We start from the raw sequence: 25209 nt of genomic DNA on the forward strand, positions 1-25209 counted from the left end.
CGTCACAAAAGACTTCTATTTCAAACAAATCCCATTCTTTTAACATTTGTATTTCTCAAATAATACTTAAAATGTATCACAGTTTCCACAAAAATATTAAGAAATACAACTTTTTTCATCATTGATAAGGAATTCTTGAGCACCAAATCAGCATCACGCTACTCTGCCGGAAGTAACACAGAACCGAGGATAATCAAAATAGTCTTTATTAATCCAACACAGGAGTAAATCCAATATGGAGAACAGGAGGAAGACACACATATGGAGCTGGTAGACCCGACAAAACTGAACTGAAAGGACTAGGGTTAACAAGGCAGAATAATAGGGAAACACAGTTGTATGGAATCAATTAATAATCAACCTAAACAAGGACAGGAAACAGACCAAATAAGGAAAAACAGGAACTGACACACGACAACAGGTCCAAAGAGTTCTGAAGGATTATGTGACACTGAAGACTGCAGTACCAGCTGAAAACTCAGCTTTGCCAACATTTGAATTAAATATATTATAAAATGCATTCAAATAAAAAATAGTTATTTTAAATTGTAACATTTCACAATACCAGTGCTTTTTTTAATGTATTTCTGAGCAAAAAATGCAGCTTTGGTGAGCATAAGAGACTTCTTTTAAAAAACATAAAAAAAATCTTATAATGCCCCTTTTTTTTTTTTTTTTACAGTAGCTTATGTTTGGACTATATTTGTGGTTCATGCATTTGATTATTTCACCAATTAATTACCAGCAGATATACAAACAGATATATAAACAGCTTAACATATAAGTTTTGCAGGTATTAAATAATACACACTCACTAGATTCTCTTTCATAATCAGAAGGTCTAGTGTATTTTTAAGGAGCAGGTCTGTGTTTGTGAAGAGGGCGGATGGTGCTCCGTTCTGGTCTCAGTCTATACTGGAGGTCTATTTTGGCCGTTTATCTCTGGCTATGCCCTGCAGCAGTTCTAAATCTGTGTGCATAAACATGAAGGCGTCTGGATTTGCTTGCTGTTTTGAGATAAGCACTGCACCAACAATTCAGTTTAATTGTTGAATTTGAGCATCCACAGTTTACTCTGATAAAGTGTGTGCTTATGGGGTTACGTGTTAACACTGTGTCTCTGCTAATGAGCTTTATTTCTAGTATAACGTGATGTTCCTCATTGTGTAGAGTGTGTATGCGCACACTCATGTTTGTATTTGTGTCCTGTATCCCTTTGTGCATGGATGTGTATGTGTGTGTGTGTTTGTATTCATATGTGTGTGTGTGTGTGTGTTCTGTGTGCAGCTACAGAAACCTGGCCAATGAGCATGAAACGCTCATGCAGAAGTACCTCCATCTACTCCAAATCGTGGAGACCGAGAAAACAGTTGCTAAGCAACTTCGACAACAGATAGAAGATGGGGAGATTGAGATTGAACGTCTAAAATCAGAGGTAAAATTTGTAATTCAGAATGCAGTTAGGATTGTTTATTTATAATGAACATGCAAAAATTTTACTGCACATCTAGTTGATTCTGTCTCTCAGAAGTGACAGTGTTGTCTGGGAAATAAGTTCAAAACTAAATATTTGACATATAGTCAACTTGTTTTAAAGAAGCCCCTTGTAAAAAGGTTGTCTTCAGGTTCACCTGAACATGGTTTACTATGGTTTAAGATATGTTTGCAAAACAGAATTAAAAATATTGCAGTGGTTGCATTATAATGGAATAAGAGAATTAAAAAAATAAATTAGTATAATTGGAAAAACTTAAACTAAAATACATTTTAACCTACAAATAACAACTAAATAACACAAATGAATGTTATGTTTGGTTACAGAATATATTACAATTGTTTATCATGCATTGTAAAAAACAAACAAACAAAAAAACAGCGGTGGTTACCATAAATTCACTGAAAATATGTATGGTGACAAGTTGTTTTAGGTATGGCAGGATGGCATATTGGTACCTGTATATTTTACAACCATAAATTTCATGAAGTCATATAATATTAAAGGGATAGTTCATTGAAAAGTGAAAATTATGTCATTAATAACTTACCCTCATGTTGTTCCAAACCCGTAAGACCTCAGTTCATCTTCGGAACACAGTTTAAGATATTTTAGATTTAGTCCGAGAGCTTTCTGTCCCTCCATTGAAGCTGTGGTAAGGTATACTGTCCATGTCCAGAAAGGTAATAAAAACATCATCAAAGTAGTCCATGTGACATCAGAGGGTCGGTTAGAATTTTTTGAAGCATCGAAAATACATTTTGGTCCAAAAATAGCAAAAACGACGACTTTATTCAGCATTGTCTTCTCTTCCGTGTCTGTTGTGAGCAAGTTCAAAACACTGTAGTTTAGTGATATCCAGTTCACGAATGAATCAGTCGATGTAACTGGATCTTCTTGAACCAGTTCACCAAATCAAACTGAATCTTTGAAACGGTTCGAGTCTCCAATACGCATTAATCCACAAATGACTTAAGCTGTTAACTTTTTTAATGTGGCTGACACTCCCTCTGAGTTAAAACAAACCAATATCCCGGAGTAATTCATTTACTCAAACAGTACACTGACTGAACTGCTGTGAAGAGAGAACTGAAGATGAACACCGAGCTGAGCCAGATAATGACCAACGATTGACTCGTTCTCGAATCAAGAACCGGTTGCATCAGTTTTCGGATCACCAGTAGTGATGGGAAGTTCGGTTCTTTTCCGCGAACCGGTTCTTCTGGACAGTTCGATCCAATAAACCGGTTGAAGTAAACGGTTCACCGTTTTTTTTGCGCTCAACGTAAAGACATCATTGGCGATGATTGCCCTGATGATTGCGATGATTGATTCAAGCCTTCGGTTTACCCTCGCTCATAACATTAGCAAAGAATCAGTTCAGAATCAATCATCAAAAGAATCAGTTCAGTTCAGACGCTCTGTGTGTCGGTCTGCTTCACGCTGAATCATGCATGCGCAGTATCTTCAGCTCCTCGGTTACATCGAGTGATTCATTCGCAAACCGGATATCACTAAACTACAGTGTTTTGAACTCGATCACAACAGACACAGTTTCAATGGAGGGACTGAGAGCTCTCTGACTAAATCTAAAATATCTTAAACTGTGTTCCAAAAATAAATGGAGGTCTCACAGGTTTGGAACGACATGAGGGTGAGTCATTAGTGACATAATTTTCATTTTTCGATGAACTAACCCTTTAATATACCAATCTACTTCTGTCAAAATCTTCTGTTTGCTTTAAAGTATACTGCTAACCATTATAATAATACAGATGGCACAATAAAAAGACATGTGATGAATTAGAGTTCATTGTAAATGGCCTGTATATAAAAAAATGACCAGTACTAGTATATATAGAAACAAATATACACTAAACATAAACATATGAATAACTAAGCTGAATAACATAAAATGCAACACAAAGCACCCTAATATAACGTATATTACTGATGGCAAAGAAAAAAAATATAAAAATCAAATAGAAACGCAATCCCTGCATCCAAAATCGCATACTTCTCTACTGTTGAAATGTATGTGAAAAACAGTATTTGAGGCAAGTTATATGTCCGAATACATAGCATTCGAAAAATAGTATGCAAAAAGTACCCAGATTACGTACTTCTTGCTCCCAGATTCTTAAGTGTGCATTCGATGGACACTTTACCATCCCATGAGTCAAGTGATGAGGGTAGGTCATGTGACAATAACAGCGGATGTAGTATGTCCGAATTTCATTCAAACTACCCAAATTCATACTATGTAGAACATGTTTTTTTAATGGTCTCAAAGTAAATTCAAATTCAAATGTAGGAAGGTACACGATTTCGGAAATGTAGTATTAAAGATTTTTGTGTAGACTATAGGCTAATTGACTAATGGTTTGCTAAGATAGTACCATGAGCCATTAGTCTGCAAAACAAGAACAATAATTTACTGTAACTAATATTAAAAGATTGACAACAATTTGTATCCCCGTTAAATCGACTAGTCAGTTGTTGGATGACTAGTCAATTATCATGACCCATATTACATGATCATTTCTTTTAGAGAGAATTAAAAGTGGTCTGAGAAGCATTTGGTTTTCAAGAGCTTTCTCTAGACTACTTTGCAATTTACTTTGCATCTCTCCCCATAAAAAAACGGCTCTCCAGGAGAACAAGATCCCTGCTGTATACTTCATCAGCCAGATCAAATAGTAATTTTACTTTAAAGTGCAAATGGAGCTGGCTGTATGAAATGGTGTGCTGAATATGCATGACCCCAGATGTATTGTGTGCGTCGCATCCTTGGTCCACAGCATAATAAACTCTTTCAGTCTGTGTCCAATAAATGGAGCACTCACCTACAGACTGCTGGCCAGCTCCCGTCTCTTTTGTGTCCCCAATGTTTCCCTTTCAAATTGCAGGCCCATGTAATAATTTGAAAGTTTGTGCACCCTAAGCATCAGAAATCACCCGAGTGGCATCTGAGAGCTTTGATAGGGCGAGTGTTTGTGCCACACTGTGCTGGCACTGATTTGACCTGACTTAATCACTTTGTCAACATGCTGGGAAGTAGTGAGGCAAGGAACTTTTTTTCCAAAGGAAGTGTTGACTCTGCCATTTTTATTGCTGTTTTGTTGCAGATTGCAGGAATGCTCAAAGACAATGAGAAGATTCAGTCGAATCCCACCACGGCACCTAGCGATGATGATTCAGAAATCAAGAAAATCAAGAAAGTAAGGCTTTGAATTACACGGCTTTAGTTCAAAACCTAGTGAGCTGCCTATATAGGTAGCATCCTGACTGTCATAGAACCACTTAGGTGACTGATTTCATTTGTTTTTGTTTTACGGACTATAGGTATAAACATTTGCTATTTGAAATTGCTTATTCGTGGCAGTAGTAAATTTTATTTTTCAGATTCTGCAAGTTGTACTGTTTTTAAACTTATGACCACAACTATATTGAAAAAAGACAATTCATGGATCCATGGATAATTTTCAATATTTAATAAAATATGTAAATTAAAACATTTATAACCACTCACCTCATCATTTATCTTGCTTAAGTTTGTTGCAATGCTACGTTTCCTACGTTTTAAAATAAGCTTGACGTTGAAAACAACTATGATGACTTAAAATGCAGCTGGGTTTTTGGAACAGAGCATGTGACTTAGGGTTAGTTTAATGATTGGTCAAGTTTTTTTATGAGTTTTTGTGTATTCTCAGTTCAGATCTATTGATTTTATTGATTGATTCTTATTAATGCTGCTGCATCAGGTACAAAGCTTCTTGAGGGGTTGGATGTGTCGGCGAAAGTGGAAGACCATCATTCAGGACTACATCCGTTCACCACATGCAGAAAGCATGAGGAAGAGGAACCAAGTCGTCTTTAGCATGCTTGAAGCAGAGGCTGAGTACGTCCAACAGCTTCACATCCTTGTCAACAACTTCTTGAGACCGCTTCGCATGGCTGCCAGTTCCAAGAAACCACCCATAACACATGATGATGTCAGCAGCATATTCCTCAATAGGTAAACACCAGTTCCAGCCAGAAATAACCACAATGCTTGAAAGGATTTGCATGCACGGAGGAAAGAAACATTTCAACATTTCAATTCTGTTCACTTGAATATCAGTTTATATTGCTAAATACCTTAACAACAATGTGATTAGGTGTCTACTTCTCTGATGTTTCTTCTGTGAAAAGCCCCCAATAATCTGTGTATCTAAATCTCAGCGATCTCAGTCTCACACTGAGCTTTGATTTGTCACATACCAAATTCTAGACTCAGTTTCTTCCCAGATCAAATTATCTGAGCTTTGGGGATCCACATTAATTGTATAGCTTTGTACTTTTACTGTCAACACTTGTCTCATTTATATTTATTTGTATTTCTTCCAAGCAATTTTAAGAGAAATATCTGAGACATTTGTTCGAAAGTTCGGGATCAGTAATGGAGCATGGTGGTATATCCAGTTTGTACTATATACAACAGATTGATAAGAGCACATCTGAAAAATAGTGGAGGACACAGAGTGAGCTGCATATTCCAGAGTGCATGATCCAGTTTGTCCTAAACATTAGACATGCTTTATATTAAGGGCTTTTAAATAATTGTAAGATATACAGTAGTTAACGTATAGTTTAAAGCAGTTTGTCCTGTCATATGGTTTGACAGATACACGTGCTGACCATAGACTGTATAAAAACATGAACGTAGTGTCCGTGACGTCACCCGTAGTTTTCTGAAGAGCGTTTATGAAGCTCAAAGTGGGCGGAGCGGGCCGTCGCCATCTTGGAAACGCATCACTCCCGGATCATCTAAAATGGGCAAAAAGACGGGAGCTGGTTGCTGAAGCCACGCCCACCTAGCGCAACGGCAGTGTCAGCAGCAGCAATCCACCTGTCACTCAAGGGGCCACGCCCTTATTTATGCAGAACTTTATACAGAGCTTAATATAATTTAAACGGATGAGTTATATAAAAAAAAAATCCCCCCTCATAGTTGTCATGAAGAGCAAAATTAGCAATATAAACCAAAATACATTTTTGTACCAGGTTGTAAAAAAAAAAATAATTCTGATGTAAAGTTGGGCATTTTAACATGGGGAGTCTATGGGATTGACTCCCTTTTGGAGCCAGTGGCGGTTCTACATTGAAATACACCCTGGGCGAGACCCCTTTCGAGTTGCATACCTTTATCTTTTGCTCGTTTCTCCTCTTCTTCTTTTCTTTTTTTTTCGAAATTGGGCACCTGGCTTTGACCTTTTCTTCTCCATCTCTGTTTATTTGGCACTCGACAATCAACAGATTTCCCATCCCCCCAACTGTCACTCAGGACCAGAAGTCAAGACTAAACCAATTCACCTTGATGACCGCATAATCGTCTTGTATTACCTAGTTTCATTTGCAGGAACTATAGGCCTGTATTATAAAATTATGAATGAAATGTGCGTTATTTGGAAGAAAGTCGAGGTGTGTGACTGACTTTAGCCTATTATTAATTATATTACTAGTGTGGATCCCCCGTCCCCGTCCACCCCCGCCCTGTTCGTTCCATTTGAGAGAGACCCAGAGGTGAAATGTCGCACGCGCCTCTCGCCCCACCCACTTACACTTCTCTCACAACACAAAACTTCTGTTTGCATTTTCAGTGTACATTTTCAGCAAGCAGGGGCGCTGGCAGCTGCATGGAGCGCCAATTTGCCAATTCCACACACAGTGAAATGATATAAATGACGAAAAACCGCTTCGCGACACAGAGGATTTTTTGTTTATCTGCTCGTGCTGCCGCCCCCAATGTGTCACGAAAACATGACGCCCCGTGCGGCTGCCCGGTTCGCCCGTGCCTAAAACCGCTACTGTTTGGAGCCAGCCTCTAGCGGCCAGTCCATGAATTGTAGTTTCAGTCACTGCTTGTGATGTTTAGGCTGCTTGTGATGTTTAATGAGTTTGAGATGTGCAGTTTTATTTATTTTTTTGTTTGTTTTATTGTCCGTTTCCTCAATTCATAACTTACATTTCACAGGTATATTCTAAATTTAACTTTTGCATTAAAAAGCGTGATCTCTGTTTGTTACAATGTTAGAATGTAGCCTAGATAGTTACATTGACTATAAATGTTTTTAGCGTCTTTAATATAAACATTGTTTCACTCGAAATTTATACAAAGTGACATAGACATTTGTAATGTTACAAAAGATTTAAATTTCAAATAGATGCTAAATAGATTTCTTAGAAAGAAACTTTCTTTTAATTAAAGAATCCTGACATTTTACATTTAAAAAAGCATATTTTTAAATGAGCATATTAGAATGATTTCTGAAGGATCATGTGGCACTGAAGACTGTAGAATGGGTGGTTTAAAAATTCAGCTTTGCCATTAAAAGGAATACATTACATTTTGGAATATATATGGTTTTATTGTAATTTATGTTATAAAATGTTATGTTAACACTTTCAATTTTAATAATATTTCACAATATATGATTTTGACTACAGTAAAATAATTATTTCAAAAAGATTAAAAAAATCTTACAAGAACAATCAAATGCTTACATTGTTGTTTGGATGTCCTGTTTGTTTTGCAGTGAAACCATAATGTTTCTGCATCAGATTTTCTACCAAGGGTTGAAAGCTCGAATAGCAAGCTGGCCAACATTAGTCTTGGGTGAGTGCACTGCCAGAGCGTTTGGCAACCAACAGCAAAGAACATTCTGTAAACCCCTCAAATTGCAAGCTGGCTTTTTCAATAGGTGCCACAGATCTGAGGCCCAGTCACACTGATTTTGATCTTCCTTCCTGTCCTTCAGCTGACCTATTTGACATCCTGTTGCCCATGCTGAACATCTACCAGGAGTTTGTACGTAACCACCAGTACAGTTTGCAGATCCTGGCCCACTGCAAGCAGAACCGTGACTTCGACAAGCTGCTTAAACAGTATGAAGCCAAGCCTGACTGTGAGGAGCGCACGCTGGAGACGTTCCTCACTTACCCCATGTTCCAGGTGACCATAATCTTTCATTCGGGTTCTCATTTTTTATGGTTGCCATGCTACAAATCACAAGCTGTAATAGAGTTCTGCGTAGTAGCACATTGCAGGTCCTCATATGCTTTTTTAGTCCCTTTAATTAGGGTTTTGCAGTGCATTCTGGTCTAATGGCTTTTTTCTTGTACTGTAAGCAGTTTTCATGTGATCTTGTCCAGCAAGGTCTACTTTGGGATTTGCAGTGTTGGTAATAAATGTGCTGATGAGTGATAGTGCTCCCCTCTAAGCGTCCTCTGCAAGAATACAGTGTACAGACTTAATGAAGTTTTGTTTGGATTTCCATGTGTGCACATGACTAAGTGTGGATATGATTAGTGTGTTTGCAGCAGAAGGCAAAAATAAAATCGAAAACTACCCTCCTGTCTGACATTATGACATGTGCTTGTTGTCTGGCAGATTCCTCGTTACATACTGACCCTCCATGAGCTGTTAGCGCATACACCGCATGAGCATGTGGAGAGAAACAGCTTGGATTACGCCAAGTCAAAGCTGGAGGAGCTTTCCAGGTACATTAAAATGTGCCTTTAACGTACCCATCCATGACCATGTGACAGCATCACTACATTATTTCTCACTATTCAAAGGTTATGGGGCTCATTTATTAAAAAGAATCTGAATGAAGCTGTAGATTGTTCCTAAAACCGGATCATCAAATCAACTTCTAAATGCTATATCTGAAGTTAAAGAGTGTAATTTCCACACCACTATTGGCTGTAAATGGAACTGCAGTCTGACTGCGCAGCTTGTCTGGATTGAACATAATGATTGAACATAACCATGGTGCCAGTTTGAGGCAGGACTATTTGGTTGTCCCTTTGTGGTTTGATAATGCCACAAATACTTCTGAGTATGTGAATCACATTTGAAGGCGAGATTTTTAATTTATTTTTAATATATACTTGATTTTTAGTTCACCATGTCATTTTAGTTTTTATTCTATAATTGTTTTCAGTGTTTTAAAGCTCTATTTATTTAGCATTTTAGTATTTTTAATGCTAAACTTAAACTATATCATTTCAATTACAAAAAAAACTAAAATTAATTTGCAATATCCAAGAATATATAGTTATATTTCTGTTATATAAATATAATAAAACTATATTTTCATAACTCCAAACTTAACTAAACTAAAATCTAAATTCTCACTGCTTAATTTCAGTTTTAGTGAAACTAAAAATTTTACTAAAAAACTGTTTTTCACTTTCTCCAGTTATTTTTTTTATTTTATTGTTTGTGTTTTTGTTATCATTGTGATATCATTGAACATTAGACAATTTTTATGTGTCATAAAAATAACAGCTGTGCGTGCTAAAATGATGTCCCTCCTTCAGAATCATGCACGATGAGGTTAGCGAGACGGAGAACATTAGGAAGAACCTCGCTATCGAGCGGATGATCGTGGAGGGCTGTGAGATTCTCCTAGACACCAGCCAGACCTTTGTCAGACAAGGTGAACTCCCAACACACACACACACACAAATCATCCTGAGTGCTTTCCTGAAAGGGGCCACAGATCCTTGATAAGAAGACGGTTGGATTCTCCTTTCCTTCTGTTCTTTTCTGTAAACTGTCACTCTTGTCACCTCTTATCGTCAAGCCCCCCACCTCCCTCCTCTCCCCTTCTTGGTTCTTCTGGGCTGCCCCTTTTTCCCTGCCAGCACAAAGCGGAGTGTTAACTCAAAGGATTGGGTGCTCTAATCCTGCTAGTCTCCATAGAACACAGTGTGTTCAAAGACCAGACCAACTCTTTTATTTCTAAGTGTAATCACATTTTTACCAGTCAAACTTGGTGTTGAGCCAAGGATCGGAAATGTCACTGATGCGCTGCAGGATACAAAGACACGAGGAAACTGATAAGAGTCTGATAAGAACATATGTCAATCCAGTATTACACCATGTGCTGCCATAGTATTTGTCTGTTCTTCACTTCCCAGCCTTACCTGCAACGCTAATACATCCTGTTTTTAGGATCTCTAATACAAGTGCCCATGAGTGAGAAGGGCAAGATCACCCGCGGCCGACTGGGCTCTCTGTCTCTGAAGAAGGAGGGAGAGAAGCAGTGTTTTCTCTTCTCCAAGCATCTGATTATCTGCACTAGAGGCTCTGGAGGAAAACTACACCTAACCAAGGTGAAGCCTCATGCACTGCATTAATACAAAATCTAGTAAAAAAAAAAAAGTAGATAGATAGATAGATAGATAGATAGATAGATAGATAGATAGATAGATAGATAGATAGATAGATAGATAGATAGATAGATCAAAACATTATTGTTGTTGTTGTTATTATTTAATTAATTGATTAATTAGATAATTAATGATCTACCTATCTATATCTATCTCTCTTTATTTGCATTGTTTCTTAATTTCTCAGAGAATTCATTTTGAATGTATCAGGTATGTTGTTAAACCAGTGAAATGTTATGTTGTGGCCTGAAAATGGTTATTACTTCAGCCGACTGTAATTTTACCACATTCAATAAGCCACTGCTGCTCTTGGCCTTTAGGGAAATTCAAGAAGGAGAATCCTCACAATAATCTCTGTTTTAGTACGGCTGCTATTGATTATTTGATAGATTTTCAGAGCATGTCTGACTGTTACTTGTCTCTGGATTGCAGAATGGAGTGGTTTCGCTCATTGACTGCACACTGATAGAGGAACCAGAGGGCACAGATGATGAGTGTACGTATCAAAACTCTTGATTTAATCTTAAGCATACTATAAAATATCTGCAATAACAAAAGAGAGCTGACATTTTGACACTGAAAAGACCTCTGTACATACCCGCTTTTGAAAAGCATTAGTTATAGCATATATGTAGAAGTAGATCAGAACACAGATCTAATCACAACTAGGCCTGCCCGCGACTAAAGATTTTTCTGGTCGACTAGTAGTCATTTTAAGCATTAGTCGACTAATCGCACGTTTATTAATAAATAATTTAAATTATGCTAATGAGCCTTTAATTTCCTACATAGCTTAATAAGTGCTCAAGCGCATACATAAAGCTTGTCAAAGCACACCGGCAGAAGTAATGATGATGAATGTGTTAGGGAAAAACAGTAAGATTAAACTGAAATTCAGCGACATTGTCTCATCATCTTCTCAGAAGTGGATGTGCCTGCATAAAAGATTCATATGGATTACATAGTCTGAGAATTATTATTATTATTATTAGATTCGAAACAGTCCATTTGAAAGTAGACATTTCACTCTCATTTCAAGATATATCTTTCATGTCTGTAAGGCAAGTATACATCGAGTATTGCGCTCGAGTTCACAGAGGCTGAGACGGCAAAAAGCGCATACTGTTTGCTTTCATTATTTTACAAAAGCACAATGTTTTGTTGTTATTGTGAGCGCCCACAAATAAATGTAGATGCTTTACAGATTTGAAAGATGTATTACTCCTTTCTGTATGACTAAAATGACAGAGTATTTTAAGTGCAAGTGAGCACACCGGCGCCTCCATCTGTCATACTGTGAGCGCGCTACTGTTCAGCCTTCACACTCCGCACAGACACTTATAGCGCACATTTTTCTAGGTTAACATTAGATTGAGCGTCCATGTAAAGTTGCTACTACTTACATATTTTAAATTATAAGTAATAATTTGAGAGAGATGAATGATAGGCAAGCATTTGGATGTAGGATCCAGTCATTAATGATCTGTCCGTCACGGACTGCGTGACCACACCACTTCCTGTGGATTTTTTTTTTTCTGCGACTAAGCCACTAATAAAATTTTGGTCGACCCAGCATCTTCTTGTCGACTATTAGGGGGCAGCCCTGATCACAACAGACCTCCTCTAGATTTATTCCAGAGGATCACTAAGTTTAAATTTTTCTCTTCAGCCAAGTCAGACAAGGGTGGTCAGGACATGGAGCACCTGGATTTTAAGATTGTGGTGGAGCCCAAAGACAGCCAGTCCTTCACCATCATCCTGGTGGCCTCCTCGCGACAAGAGAAGTCGGCCTGGACCAGTGACATCAGCCAGGCATGTCTGCTCACATCAGATAACACTGAGTGATCCACACAGCTCTGGGCAAAACCTTCGCCTTTTACCCGCGTTCTGTGGTTCAAATACTGTCCTCACACTCTTTTCTCTCTCTCTCTCTCTCTCTCTCTCTCTTTTCTTTCACTCGTTACTACAGTGCATAGATAATATTCGTTGTAATGGGCTGATGATGAACGCCTTTGAGGAGAACTCTAAAGTCACTGTGCCCCAGATGATCAAGTAAGCACTTATTCTCACACTGGAAATAACTATGCTTTTAGTTATTGAATTGTTTGTAAAATGTCTATAAAACATAGTCAGTTTCTGCATTAAGTAGATCAGCCTGTTTTTTATTCACAGTCATACATCACCTTTGTATTTTAATGACACTTGGCACATTTTGAGAAGCCTGTATATTATATTATATTATAACGTAAATTATAGCAAAAGAGACATAATTGCTGAGATTATTTATATTATAATTTACTTACATATTAATTACACTTACTTGTATTTATTTATTTATTTATTTATTTTTCCCATTACATAAAACATTTATGTAAAATGAATGTAAAAAATTAATTGTGTATCTTATTTTAAAACAACTTGCTCATCTAAAAGGCCTGTCTTTGGGCTTGGCAGTATTTATATTTTTTGACTAGTAAGCTATTTCAAAATATATATATGATTATAAAGCCCTTTTGTGGTGCTTTGTATACATGTAAATCCCATCTAATAATCTGTGTCACATGTTTAGGTCTGATGCCAGTCTGTACTGTGATGATGTGGACATCCGCTTCAGTAAGATGATGAACTCGTGTAAGGTGTTGCAGATCCGCTACGCCAGCGTGGAACGCCTGCTGGAGAGGTTGACTGACCTGCGCTTCCTCTCCATTGACTTCCTCAACACCTTCCTGCACTCCTACCGTGTGTTCACCAGGGCAGACGTAGTCCTTGACAAACTCATCACCATATACAAGAAGCCTATCAGTGCCATACCAGCCCGGTGAGCCACACGGCTGTTTGTTTTTTTTTTTATACAGAAAATGAGATTACAGAGGTTTTTGTTGCAAATGGCACTCTTATAAGCTTGACATGCCCAGAGATGTCAACTGTAAACTGCTCTCATGTGCAGAGCAGCGTGTAGCAAGAGTGTGGTTTTCAGCACTGTCTGCAGTCTACAATACTGATTAAGTTGAGCTTAAAAACTTGGTACTTACGTTAGAATAAAGCTGACTGAAAAAGCAGCATGGCGTTTTGTAGTTGACTAATCGGTCTTGAGGAAGCCCTTAATGACAAGGTACAAAAACAGCAGAATAGAGCAAGAATGAAATGAAATGCAGGTTTTAGAAGCTTACATGCCTTCTTAAAGGTACTCCTTAAATAATAAATATATTAACATTATTACAATTTAAATAACTGTTTATATATATATATAGAGAGAGAGAGAGAGAGAGAGAGAGAGAGAGAGATTTTAAATCTAATTTATTCATGTGATTGCAAAGCAGAATTTTCAGTGTCTTTAGTGTCACATGAGCTTTCAGAAATAATTGCAATATGCTGATTTGCTGCGCAAGAAACATTTCTTATTATCACAGTTGAAAACAGTTGTGCTGCTTAATATTTTTTGCGGAAACTGCATTCATTTTACCAAGATTTTTTGATGAATAGAACATTCAAAAAAACTTTAATATTCTGTAACATTATAAAAGTAGGCCTATATACTGTCACGCTTGAGCAATTTGGTTTATCCTTGTTGAAAAAAAAAAAAAATATATATATATATATGTGTGTGTGTGTGTGTGTGTGTGTGTGTGTGTGTGTGTGTTTTGAATGCACTGTAAATATCTGAAAAGTCTAGAAAAAGTATAGTCGACCTGTTTAATTAGTAGTTGGAGGACCTATCATGATCCATCCCTAAATCTCAGCTTTTATGCTGTCTGATGGACTTGTATCTTGGCACACATATATCAATGCACATGGAGCTCTTAGTTTAGCACCAGGACTTTTTTGCTGGATTTGTATTTCCCGTATGAGAGAGATTGTTTTGGTGTGATAGGAGAGAAGTCACACCAGTGTGTGTCACCCTATAGTGAGAGCAAGCAAGCGAGCGTCTGCGTACGTATGGGATAAAAGGAGAGAAAAGAGAGTGAAATAGAGAGAAAGCCAAAGGGGAAGGTAGTGAGATGTGCTGGAGTTGCTAAAGGCTTGCGAGAGGTCACACTAATGTGTCGCCCCGCTCTATGTATGTGTGTGTTCTGCTGGAAACAGCAGTAATTGGGCCCTGCTTCATCGCCTGCGTGCCTGCCTGACTGAAGCATCTCAGCGGGGCTCTGTCGCCATCACCTTAGCAACTGGCCACTCTGCTGCAGGACCCCACCCTCCGCCCGTGCCGCATCTGCGAGATTAAATATTTAGTGTGCACGTTTTGCAGCCAGAGCAGCCTCTCTCAGTCTCGGCTTTGCATGCGCGCTGTATTTTCATCTTGCTTTGTGCATCTCCTCCTCCGGTTGGCTCTAGAGACGGAGATCCAGGCAAATCGGTAAGAGCCGGGGACCTCCCACACACCCACAGCCGGTAGCACCCACTCTCCCCTGGGCAGACTGCATGGCTGTGATGCCTCCCCAGACCTCCCCCGCTCAGCTGCCCTGCCTCGGCTCCAACGGTCATCCAGACTGTCATAAGTGGGGCTATTTCTGTGCAGGCATGACGTGTAGGGGTGGCTCGATGTGTGGGAAAGCTTCTCTGCAACACTCTCCAACCTTATAGAGAGATGTGAAGAGTAGGCTGTTTATGGTCCGCAGAGACGCTTTTCTCTGTCAGAGCATACACCCTGAGCACACCACACAGCGTTCTGAAGCCATTATCAGCTTATTCATGAGCTGCAATGAGAGGCAAATACATTACTGTTGTCTTTTTGTAGGCTAGAGATGTGCCAATGGTGGTTTTCTAAATCTGCGCTCATTTAAAGGTGAAGCGTGTCATTTAATCTCTGTAGTGACACTGAACTGAGTGTTTTCAGGGAGGATCCCATTGGTTGAACAGATTTTCAAACAAACAGCTCTTTGAGTTTCGTTTGAAATGACCAATAATTTGCTCAACCAATCATCTGAGCTAAGTATTTGGTCACATGAAATGACAAAGTCTTTGACATTTGAATTTAATGAGCATGTTTTAATGCTAAAAAAATATATATAGTTTTTTATATTTATATATTTATTTGATCATAATTTATTTTCACACGATACTTCACAAATCATTCTAAAAAAGCTAATTTGTTACTCAAGAAATATTTCTTATTATTGTCAAAGTTGAAAACAGTTGTGCTACTTGATATTTTTGTGGAAATTGTGATGCATTCTTTCAGGATTCTTTAAAGAATTTAAAGTTCAAAAGAACAGCATTTATTTAAAATAAAATAAAAATGCTAAACTTTAAACATTATTACTGTGACATTTAATTAATTAAATGCACCCTTGCTGAGTACTAGTATTAATGGTTGTATATTTCACCTATATATTTAATTTGACATTTTTAAATTCCTTATCTGATATTGCATGTCCATGTTTGACAGCCTCAGGTCACCAACATGGTCATTAACCCTTCCTCCTGCTCTTTTTGACACATAGATCCCTGGAGCTATTTTTCGCAAGCAGCCAGAACAACAAGCTCCTCTACGGAGAGCCACCTAAGTCGCCCCGTGCCAGCCGCAAGTTCTCCTCCCCACCCCCGCTGGCCATCACCAAGACCTCGTCCCCCAACCGCCGCCGCAAACTGTCCCTCAACATCCCCATCATCACCGGTGGGAAGGCTCTGGACCTGGCTGCCCTTAGCTGCTCCCCCAATGGCTATGCAAGCATGTACTCAACCGTGTCCCCTTTCAGCAAGACCACGCTGGACATTAACAAGCTCTACGTGTCCAGCCCCATCACCAGCAAGATTCCTGATGAGGGCGAAGGCAAAACGGACAAAGCTGATGAGGTTTCGCTGAGCAAACAGGGTGAGGTCATACTGCAAATAATTTCAGTAGTTAATATCAATAACAGAGAAATTTCTGTTTCTCAACACCAATTTCAGTAACACAGAATAATCTAATAAAAATTGCTTTATTTTATGAAATAATATATTCATATTATATATTTTTTAATCTAAAAAAATGTTAAATAAAAAATAAGAAAAAGCATGCCATTGTTATTTATTGTTGTATTTTTGTATTGCTGAATATTTGAGTGTGTATGTGTGTGTGTGTGTGTGTGTGTGTGTGTGTGTGTGTGTTATAACAAACTAAACAATGACTTGTACATTCAAGTAGTCAGACAGACTTTGGATAGTGTTATTTATTTTAGTAACACTAATACACTTTTATAGTTTTTGTTTATATTTAGATTTTTTCAAATATCTTCTGTTTTCATTTTAATTGTTTTTTTTTAACAGTAATTTTTAAAATTACTAACACAATATTTGTGTTTTTTTCTCTTTTTTATTTTTATTATAAGGTTTTAGTTTATTTTATTTTAGTAATTTTTGAATCGTACTTCATCTTTACTAAACGAAAAATTAAATAAAATTCCAAGCTGAAATAAAATACTTTTTGTGTGTGTGTATATATATATATATATATATATATATATATATATATATATATATATATATATATATATATATATATATATATAATTTCAGTTTGTTTGTTTTATTTCAAGTAATGAACTTTTTTTTTTTACAGTTTTAGTTTTATAAAGGATACAGAGTGTTTTCAATCATAGTATCAGCTTGGATCCAAATCGCATAGAGCAAACTGTCATAATATGGTGGGTTTCTGTTGTGTCATGTGTTCGTTATATCTTATGCATATGAATAACTGTAATGCCTATGACTGATTTTTTTCTAGACATTTCAGTGAGGGAGGAAAGCGACCACGACCAGATCCAGAGTGATGAGGCAGAGGCTGAGGTGTCGCCCACCAAATCACCCACCACTCCCAAAAACGTCAAATGCAAAAACTCCTCAGGTAGAAGACACTCTGTCCTAGACTTCCCTGCCTTGTTGTTATCGCTCACTGACATGAAAACCAGAGCACCTGCATCTCATGCTGACAGGCCACCTGCACCCTTCAGACCAGCCAAATGTTGCATTTATCAATGGCTCAAAATGACAGATTCGCTGTTTTTAGAAACTGAGGGTTTGATTCAAAGGTCCAGTGACATTCACTTGTTAAGGGTTAACATATTTAGGTATATGTAAAAACTTCAAGTTCCTTAGCACTTTTGTCTGTGAGATATCTCTGTATTCTGGTCTTTTTTTGTTCCCACGTCGTTCATGTTTTAAAGTACACGCTGTATCTGTAAAGGTCTGAAGTGATCCCGAGGACGTAGATGGAAGCCTCACAAGACACGATTCATTCAAGATCTCATTAATTCTGTAGGTTTAAAAAAAGAGAAAGCTCAGGGAAACGCCAAAGGAGGCGTGAGTAGGTGTTTGGGAAACTTGTGCCATAGCAACCATTAGCATGTATTCTCTCTGCCACCACGGTTACCGGGTTTGTTTGAGCGCGGTCGGTGCACTGCAACAACACTGTCTCCTTGTTTTTAAAACTGAATTAAATGGGGTTCACATGGCAATGATGACCCCATTGTTTCATATGTGTGACACAGTATTGCCGTCAAGCTTTAGAAGGCAGTAGAAGAATAAAGCATGTTTCCGATACTCTTCGTTTTTTTTTAGCTGGGGGGGTTCTAAACCTTATCTGAAGTATGCAACAAACAGGTTTTCTTTAAAATGCTGCTTTTGTTATTCTCTGAGGGTGTATTTGAGACACACATCTTAGTGAAATGATAAGCTATTTTTAGTCTCAACCATCTTGAGAACCAGAGCCCTGCCTATTGTCTTGATGAAGACACAGTCTGTGATTTTATGTTTCGTACCGCCACCAGCTGGATGCTTAGATGCACTACATCATTGCAGCATCAACACTCTTAGGCTCCAAAAATATATTTTTAATATGATAACATGATGCATCAGCCTGTGGAAAGTGCTTGCAAGTACACAGCTAACAGTATGAAAATATTGAAATCCAGGCTTATTTTTACAGTCATTTTTGTTTAACAGTCGTTGTGACATTTTCATATGTCATCATCGGAAGCTTTTTCCATTGTGGAGATAATGTCACTGCCTCCATTATTTCTGCATGAGTCCATCTTGTCTTATTTTGCGCATGCTGTACCCTTAAAGAGGAAGCACTCTGAAACACAGTTTTGTAAATTCACATTTACTTACTCTGGATCTTTTAGTTTTTTGGGCGACTGGCAGTTGACAGTTTATACAGTATGTTTAGTGTAAGTTTTAGGAACACTGCATTGATATTCTTGATTAATTCAGCTCAAATCTCTTAGTGTACAGATTCAACCTTTGCATTGCAGATCATTTTTAGGCTTAATTGTGTTGTTTACTTGCTTTATTTAATTAGTTAATTGATTAATTAATTAATTTCCTTTCTTACAATATTTAATATTGATGTTTGAGAATTGTCCTTATTAAATAGATAGCTCTTAGATTTCTGATGGTCTGTGTTTTGCAAAATGTTAAGAACATTTTTATATTTTTTTTTTTATTGTAACATTACAATATATTATTTTATTAGAATTCTAATTGAATGAGCCACAATCAAAACTGTTGCAAAAGGTGTGCTGGTAAAATTGCTCCTTTACTTTGCAAGCATGAACAGCACTCGTATAATTAACTATATTACTGATTTGTTAAAATTTCAGTAATACTGTATTATTAATTCAGCTTGAATTTGTTAGAGTACAGGTTCAGAATTTGTTTTGTAGATAATTTTAGGCATAATTTTGCTGTTTAATTGTATTATTATTATTATTATTTTTTTTATTTTTTTACATTTTTTGGACAGATTTTTTATTAAAAATATGAAATCTTATATTTTACAATAATGTTTAAAAAGCTTTCCTTATAAAAAAGCTCTCAATCATGGTGTTGCAAACTGACTGTTAATAAAATTGTTAAATTACCTTGCAACCATAACAAGTCTAATACTACATTGATCTACATTACTTGATTATTAAAATTTCATAAATATTATTATTATTGTTATCCGCATAATTTTATAAAATAATATTATCAGTATTATCAATAATACATTTGATTTAATTAAAAAAATGTTTACTGGTGTACATTTAATTAAATGTTCTGTAAAACGTAACTGGAAGTTATAGAATCGTACTAATGTTTGCACACTGAACAATACTTGTTAAACTTTTTCCTTTTTGCATATTGAAAATGCCAGTATTTTCTATCACCTGAAGTATGCAAAAGTAGTATCTTTTTTTTTAATCTCTTAATTGGTTTTGTGTAGCTGACTAATTCTGAAATTAAAGCTAAATTAACCTTCAAACATGCATTTAACAATTGTGTGTGCCACTTGTCTTTCTCTCCTGGCAGAATTCTCTCTGTTCTCGTACAATAATGGCATGGTGATGTCATCCTGTCGGGAGCTGGACAACAACCGTAGCGCCTTGTCTGCTGCTTCTGCCTTCGCCATTGCCACTGCAGGTGCCAACGAGGGCACACCAACCAAGGAGAAGTACCGCCGCATGTCTCTGGCAAGCACAGGTAGGATTCAGCAATCTGTTTCAAACTCTCATAGGCTGTGGATATTTGTTGCCTGGAAGAAGAGGGATTTATGTGAATTTTGATTGGTCATCAGGGTTCCCCACGGATCAGAGGAACGGAGATAAGGAATTTGTGATTCGTCGAGCAGCAACTAACAGAGTTCTCAATGTCCTCAGGCACTGGGTGTCCAAACACTCGCAGGTGAGATTAAGTAAACATTATTGGGTTCCCATAAAACCTTTCAGTGATCAGTTTTTAAAATAAACATTTTAATAAAGGACATTTTTCCCCCCAAATAATCTTTTGTGCAAGGGAAAGGTTTACATTAATGTCAAAAGTTCTTCATGGAACCACAGATGGCAATAAAAGTATAGTAAGTGTACAAATAGAAAAACAAAATGCAATACAGAATTTATTGCATGTCCGTGTGGTAGGCATTATTTGTCCCAGAAGGACACATTTCTGCACTGATTTTGATGTGACGAATTCTGTGGAATGGATTTAAATCTGATAAAATGTTAAAACATCATAATATATGAATGACATAATAAATAATATCTGCAGAACTTTCTGTGGATTGAATTTGTTTTTGCACACCTGTGTATTGTGTGTGTATGTTTGTAGGACTTTGAAACCAACACTGAGCTCAAAATGAAAGTGATTAGTTTCCTGGAGGAGGTGATGCATGATCCTGAACTCCTGACCCAAGAAAGGAAAGCTGCTGCCAACATCATCAGGTGAGTAGAGTCTGTCTACACCCAGACAGAATCAATGCACTCATGTCGTGTGTTGCAGTAGCTGGATTATCCTGTCCTGCAGTATTTTAGATTTCTGTAGTCTGATAAACTCCTGTTCATGTAATTAAATCAAAGGTTTTGCTTTTTTCTCTTTTTCTTTTTTTGGACAGAACATTGACACAGGAGGATCCTGGTGACAATCAGATCTGTCTGGAGGAGGTGCTGCAGATGGTGAGTGGGGAGATTCTGGGTCATCCTCCAAATTACTCAACATGTCATTTCTAAAATGATCAGAACTTACCAATATAGTTTGGGGTCAGTAAGATCGTTAATGTTTTTGAAAGAAGATTCTAATGCTAAATTCTCCGTCTAAAATGTATTATTACAATTGTTTTCTATTTGACTATATATATATATATATATATATATATATATATATATATATATATATCTGCATTTAGCATGATTGATTATCTTATTTTTAGCAGCCATTACTATGGTCTTCGGTGTCACATAATCCTTCAGAAATCAATCTGATATGTTGATTTGATCCTGCAAGAAAAAATGTTGAAAGTAGTTGTGTTTTTTAATATTTTTGTGGAATCTGTGATATATATATATATATATATTTTTTTTTTTTTTTTTTTTTTCATTTTTCTAAACTTTTAGTGTATATCCAGGACTCCTCTTTTGAGTCTTGTGTCCGATGCTATTATAGTCTATAGTACTGTGTATTTAACTGTGTATAAAGTTTTGTAAACTGTGTAGAAATTCATTATTCAGTATCTCATTTAACTAATTGTATGTAATGTTATATAGGCGGAAGGAGGAAAGTCAGAGCCTTACGAGAATCATTCGGCTCTGGAGATCGCAGAACAGCTCACCCTGCTGGACCACCTTGTTTTCAAAGTCATACCATATGAGTAAGTGTGATTACGAATTCATTCTTTACTGGGGAGCAAACAGATAGTTCACTCAAAAATGAAAATTGTGTCATTAATGTTGCTTCAAACATTCATGCTGTTTGTCCATTGAACACAAAAAAAAAAAAAAAACATTTTGAAGAATCTTCACTCAGTGCATACCATATGACTGAAGTCTACTATTGACGTCTTTTTAAAATCATACAGTAGATTGTCAGTTCTGCATACAACTTTGATATGGATGACATGAGGGCAAATAGACTATTTTTTCATTTTGGGTGAACTATAGGTTAAACAAGAAACCTTAATGACATTGTGTGATTAGATTCAACTTGATAATTGTATATTTGTGTAGAAATGTGAAGTATATCATAACCTGTTTATGAACATGCCATCATCCCTACATTATCTTTGTTTTGGTTTTTTTCCATGAATAGGGAGTTTTTTGGTCAAGGATGGATGAAGAACGACAAAAATGAGAAGACACCTTACATCATGAAAACGACAAAACACTTCAATGATGTAAGTGTTCAGTGTGAAAACATCTGGTTCTAGTTAAGTACAAACTTGCTGCAGGGTACTGTATTTGTTGTTGCATTGTTCCACATAAAGCATAATGAACACGATGTCGATATACCTCTCTCTTTTTTAAAGATCAGTAACCTGATCGCTACAGAGATCCTGCGCAGTGAGGATGTGAATGTACGGGTAGCAGTGATAGAGAAGTGGGTGGCAGTGGCCGATATCTGCCGCTGCCTCCATAACTACAATGCCGTGCTAGAAATCACCTCATCCCTCAATCGCAGCTCCATCTTCCGTCTGAAGAAGACCTGGCTCAAAGTGTCCAAACAGGTGTGAAACGGCCTGATAAAACCTCATTGAAATTACGTGAATAGACTTTAGGGTTTAAGTAGGACCAGTTAGTTTAAGACAATAAAATAATATTTACTGGACTCCTCCTGTTGATTCAGTATTGATGGTAATGTATGTGATGTTAGATCTGAAAGTATGTGACAACTGAAAACAGACTACAATCATTTAACACACTTTATTATTCCATTGAAATCAAAGACCAAAACAGTCATTGACAAGCTGCAGAAGTTGGTCTCATCTGAAGGAAGATTCAAGAACCTCAGAGAGGCCTTAAAAAAGTGAGTCAGTACTTGTTGCTGTAATTTAAGTCAGATTCTATATTTGGATTTATATAGATAGGATTTATTTTATTTTGCCATAGCATGCATAATACTGCTTTCTTTTTTTTTGTTCTAATGTTTCTGCTAGTTGTGACCCTCCATGTGTGCCATATTTGGGAATGTACCTCACTGATTTGGCCTTTATTGAGGAGGGAACGCCCAACTACACAGAGGACAACCTGGTCAATTTTTCCAAAATGAGAATGGTAGGTCTTTTTATATGCATTTCTATCATGCAAGTGTGGAAAAGATTTATAGATATCATTGTGTTATCACATTTACTTTATTTTACAGATTTCCCATATCATCCGTGAAATCAGGCAGTTTCAGCAAACGGCATACAAGATTGACTACCAGCCAAAGGTAATGAACTGATATTGGTCTGCACTGCCAAACTATGGGGTTTCATGATCAGCATGCACTATTAAACATTGGTGGTTAAGTTTGAGCATGCTTTGTTCTGTACATAATCATATTCAGATTAAAAACAGTAAGGCCCTAAAAATCCTTTTGGAATTTGCAGTGTAGGAAACTCGCAATGAGAATTGAGCCATTGAGCATTAAAGAATCACATTCAATATGAAACTGTCAAATTGTATGTCTTTCAGGCAGCACTGTATTTACTGGACGGAAGCTCAGTAATGGATGAAGAAGGCCTGTATGAAGCCTCACTCAGAATTGAGCCTAAAGTGCCCAACTGAGAGAGGCTCTGCCTAACGTCTACACAATGTACAGACACCAAGCTCTCTACAGTGTACATCCATGTGTTCTGTTTTGTAACATGATTATAACTCCTGGATGTGTTTCCTTGTTTTTAGTCGTAACCAAATGTTGGGTAATTGTTTTAGATCTTTCACCGTTGATTTCAGCCTATGTTTTTTAGAGAATCATATATTTTCTGAATCCAAAGTATGCTTTTAACAGTACTTACAATGGGATATAATCCTAGTTCAAGGTGTGGTTGTCTGTTTAATTGATCAGGCTCATCCAGATCACCTTAATAAAATATGAAACACTGGGAGGAGCATTTTGAGATTTAAATAGATGCATGTAACTAATTTACAGTATATGCATACCATGTAGCAATGTGGAAAGCAGATATATTACTGTATACAACCAAGCATATAGAAACACTTATACTGTTATACTATTATATTCCATTTCACTGTACTTCGCAGAACCAAGTCCAGCATTTTTCATCTATTTGTTGCGATAATTAACATCCAATTAACAACATTAACAGTTTTGGCATGACTTAATAATAAAGCAAACAGTGAATAGCTTGGTAATTGTATTACATTAAAAAAGACATAGGATATGTCTTCTGTTGGCCAATAAGGACTTTGATCTGTCTTTGCATGCAACATTTATTTTGCAGAAAATTTGTAATGATTTCCTCAGCCCTAAATTATACAGTTCATTCACATAAAGAAGCAAGATCTGCAATTATATATATATATGCAGATCTTGCTTCTTCATGTTAAGAAACTTTTTTTTAAACTGGTTGTTTTGTGTGATTGTTTACCCATGTAATGTTTCCGTTGCTCACAGCCACTTTTTGCATTTTGGGAAAATGTATTCTGGGTTCAAAGTATCCTTCTACATCAGATTATCCAGCCATTGTACATTTACAGACAATCTATGTCCTTCTTGCTGTTCCAGTGATTGTGGAACGTGACTGAATATCACTTTGTAAAATGCATTGTCGTTTAAGAGTATGATCAAAAGTGAATGACCTTCCCGCTTGCAGCATTCAAAGGGTATTTTTGTAGTCCTAGAATAAAGACGTAGGGGTTCTGCATCCTTATCTTAAAAAAGAAAGGGGGAAAAAATGACCGTAGAAACATTTTTGTACAAACGTTGTCAACTTGCCACACAGAAATGTATTCTGTATATTTTGTACATGCAGCCCAATATATTTCTTAACATACTAGTTTAAAGCACACCTCTTTAAAGTGTTGTATCCTATGCTTACACACTCAATGCTATATGATTTGTGATTTTGAAACCATGATCTAGAGGTAGAGGACTTTAAAGTGTTTTTGCATATACTGTAATCCTGTCTATAATCATTCTCTTAGCAGGAATATAGTAATGTAGTGCTTATTCTGTGAATATTTGTATGTATTTTTACTATGTACAGTCTGGAAACACACTAAATGCAGGCATGCAACACTGTATCAGCCAGAAACTTTAAA

General features: G+C 36.9%; 1 protein-coding gene across 1 annotated transcript in view; it reads left to right on the top strand.

Moving 5' to 3' along the window:
• The window catches only part of LOC113061625 (ras-specific guanine nucleotide-releasing factor 1-like), a 40258-nt gene extending 15049 nt beyond the window's left edge, over positions 1-25209 (top strand). The window contains exons 3-27 of the mRNA XM_026230908.1: positions 1288-1435; positions 4624-4716; positions 5260-5513; positions 8074-8153; positions 8296-8489; positions 8928-9037; positions 9863-9981; positions 10500-10660; positions 11150-11213; positions 12387-12529; positions 12687-12769; positions 13287-13535; positions 16159-16529; positions 17421-17540; positions 19988-20158; positions 20253-20359; positions 20783-20895; positions 21066-21126; positions 21715-21818; positions 22256-22340; positions 22473-22670; positions 22890-22969; positions 23100-23217; positions 23306-23374; positions 23620-25209. Coding sequence (XP_026086693.1) covers positions 1288-1435; positions 4624-4716; positions 5260-5513; positions 8074-8153; positions 8296-8489; positions 8928-9037; positions 9863-9981; positions 10500-10660; positions 11150-11213; positions 12387-12529; positions 12687-12769; positions 13287-13535; positions 16159-16529; positions 17421-17540; positions 19988-20158; positions 20253-20359; positions 20783-20895; positions 21066-21126; positions 21715-21818; positions 22256-22340; positions 22473-22670; positions 22890-22969; positions 23100-23217; positions 23306-23374; positions 23620-23712 — 3388 coding nt within the window. The 3' untranslated portion in view covers positions 23713-25209. The remainder of the gene's footprint in view (positions 1-1287; positions 1436-4623; positions 4717-5259; positions 5514-8073; positions 8154-8295; positions 8490-8927; positions 9038-9862; positions 9982-10499; positions 10661-11149; positions 11214-12386; positions 12530-12686; positions 12770-13286; positions 13536-16158; positions 16530-17420; positions 17541-19987; positions 20159-20252; positions 20360-20782; positions 20896-21065; positions 21127-21714; positions 21819-22255; positions 22341-22472; positions 22671-22889; positions 22970-23099; positions 23218-23305; positions 23375-23619) is intronic.

The sequence above is a fragment of the Carassius auratus genome, chromosome 43 (genome assembly GCF_003368295.1).
Source record: "Carassius auratus strain Wakin chromosome 43, ASM336829v1, whole genome shotgun sequence".
Classification (NCBI taxonomy): domain Eukaryota; kingdom Metazoa; phylum Chordata; class Actinopteri; order Cypriniformes; family Cyprinidae; genus Carassius; species Carassius auratus.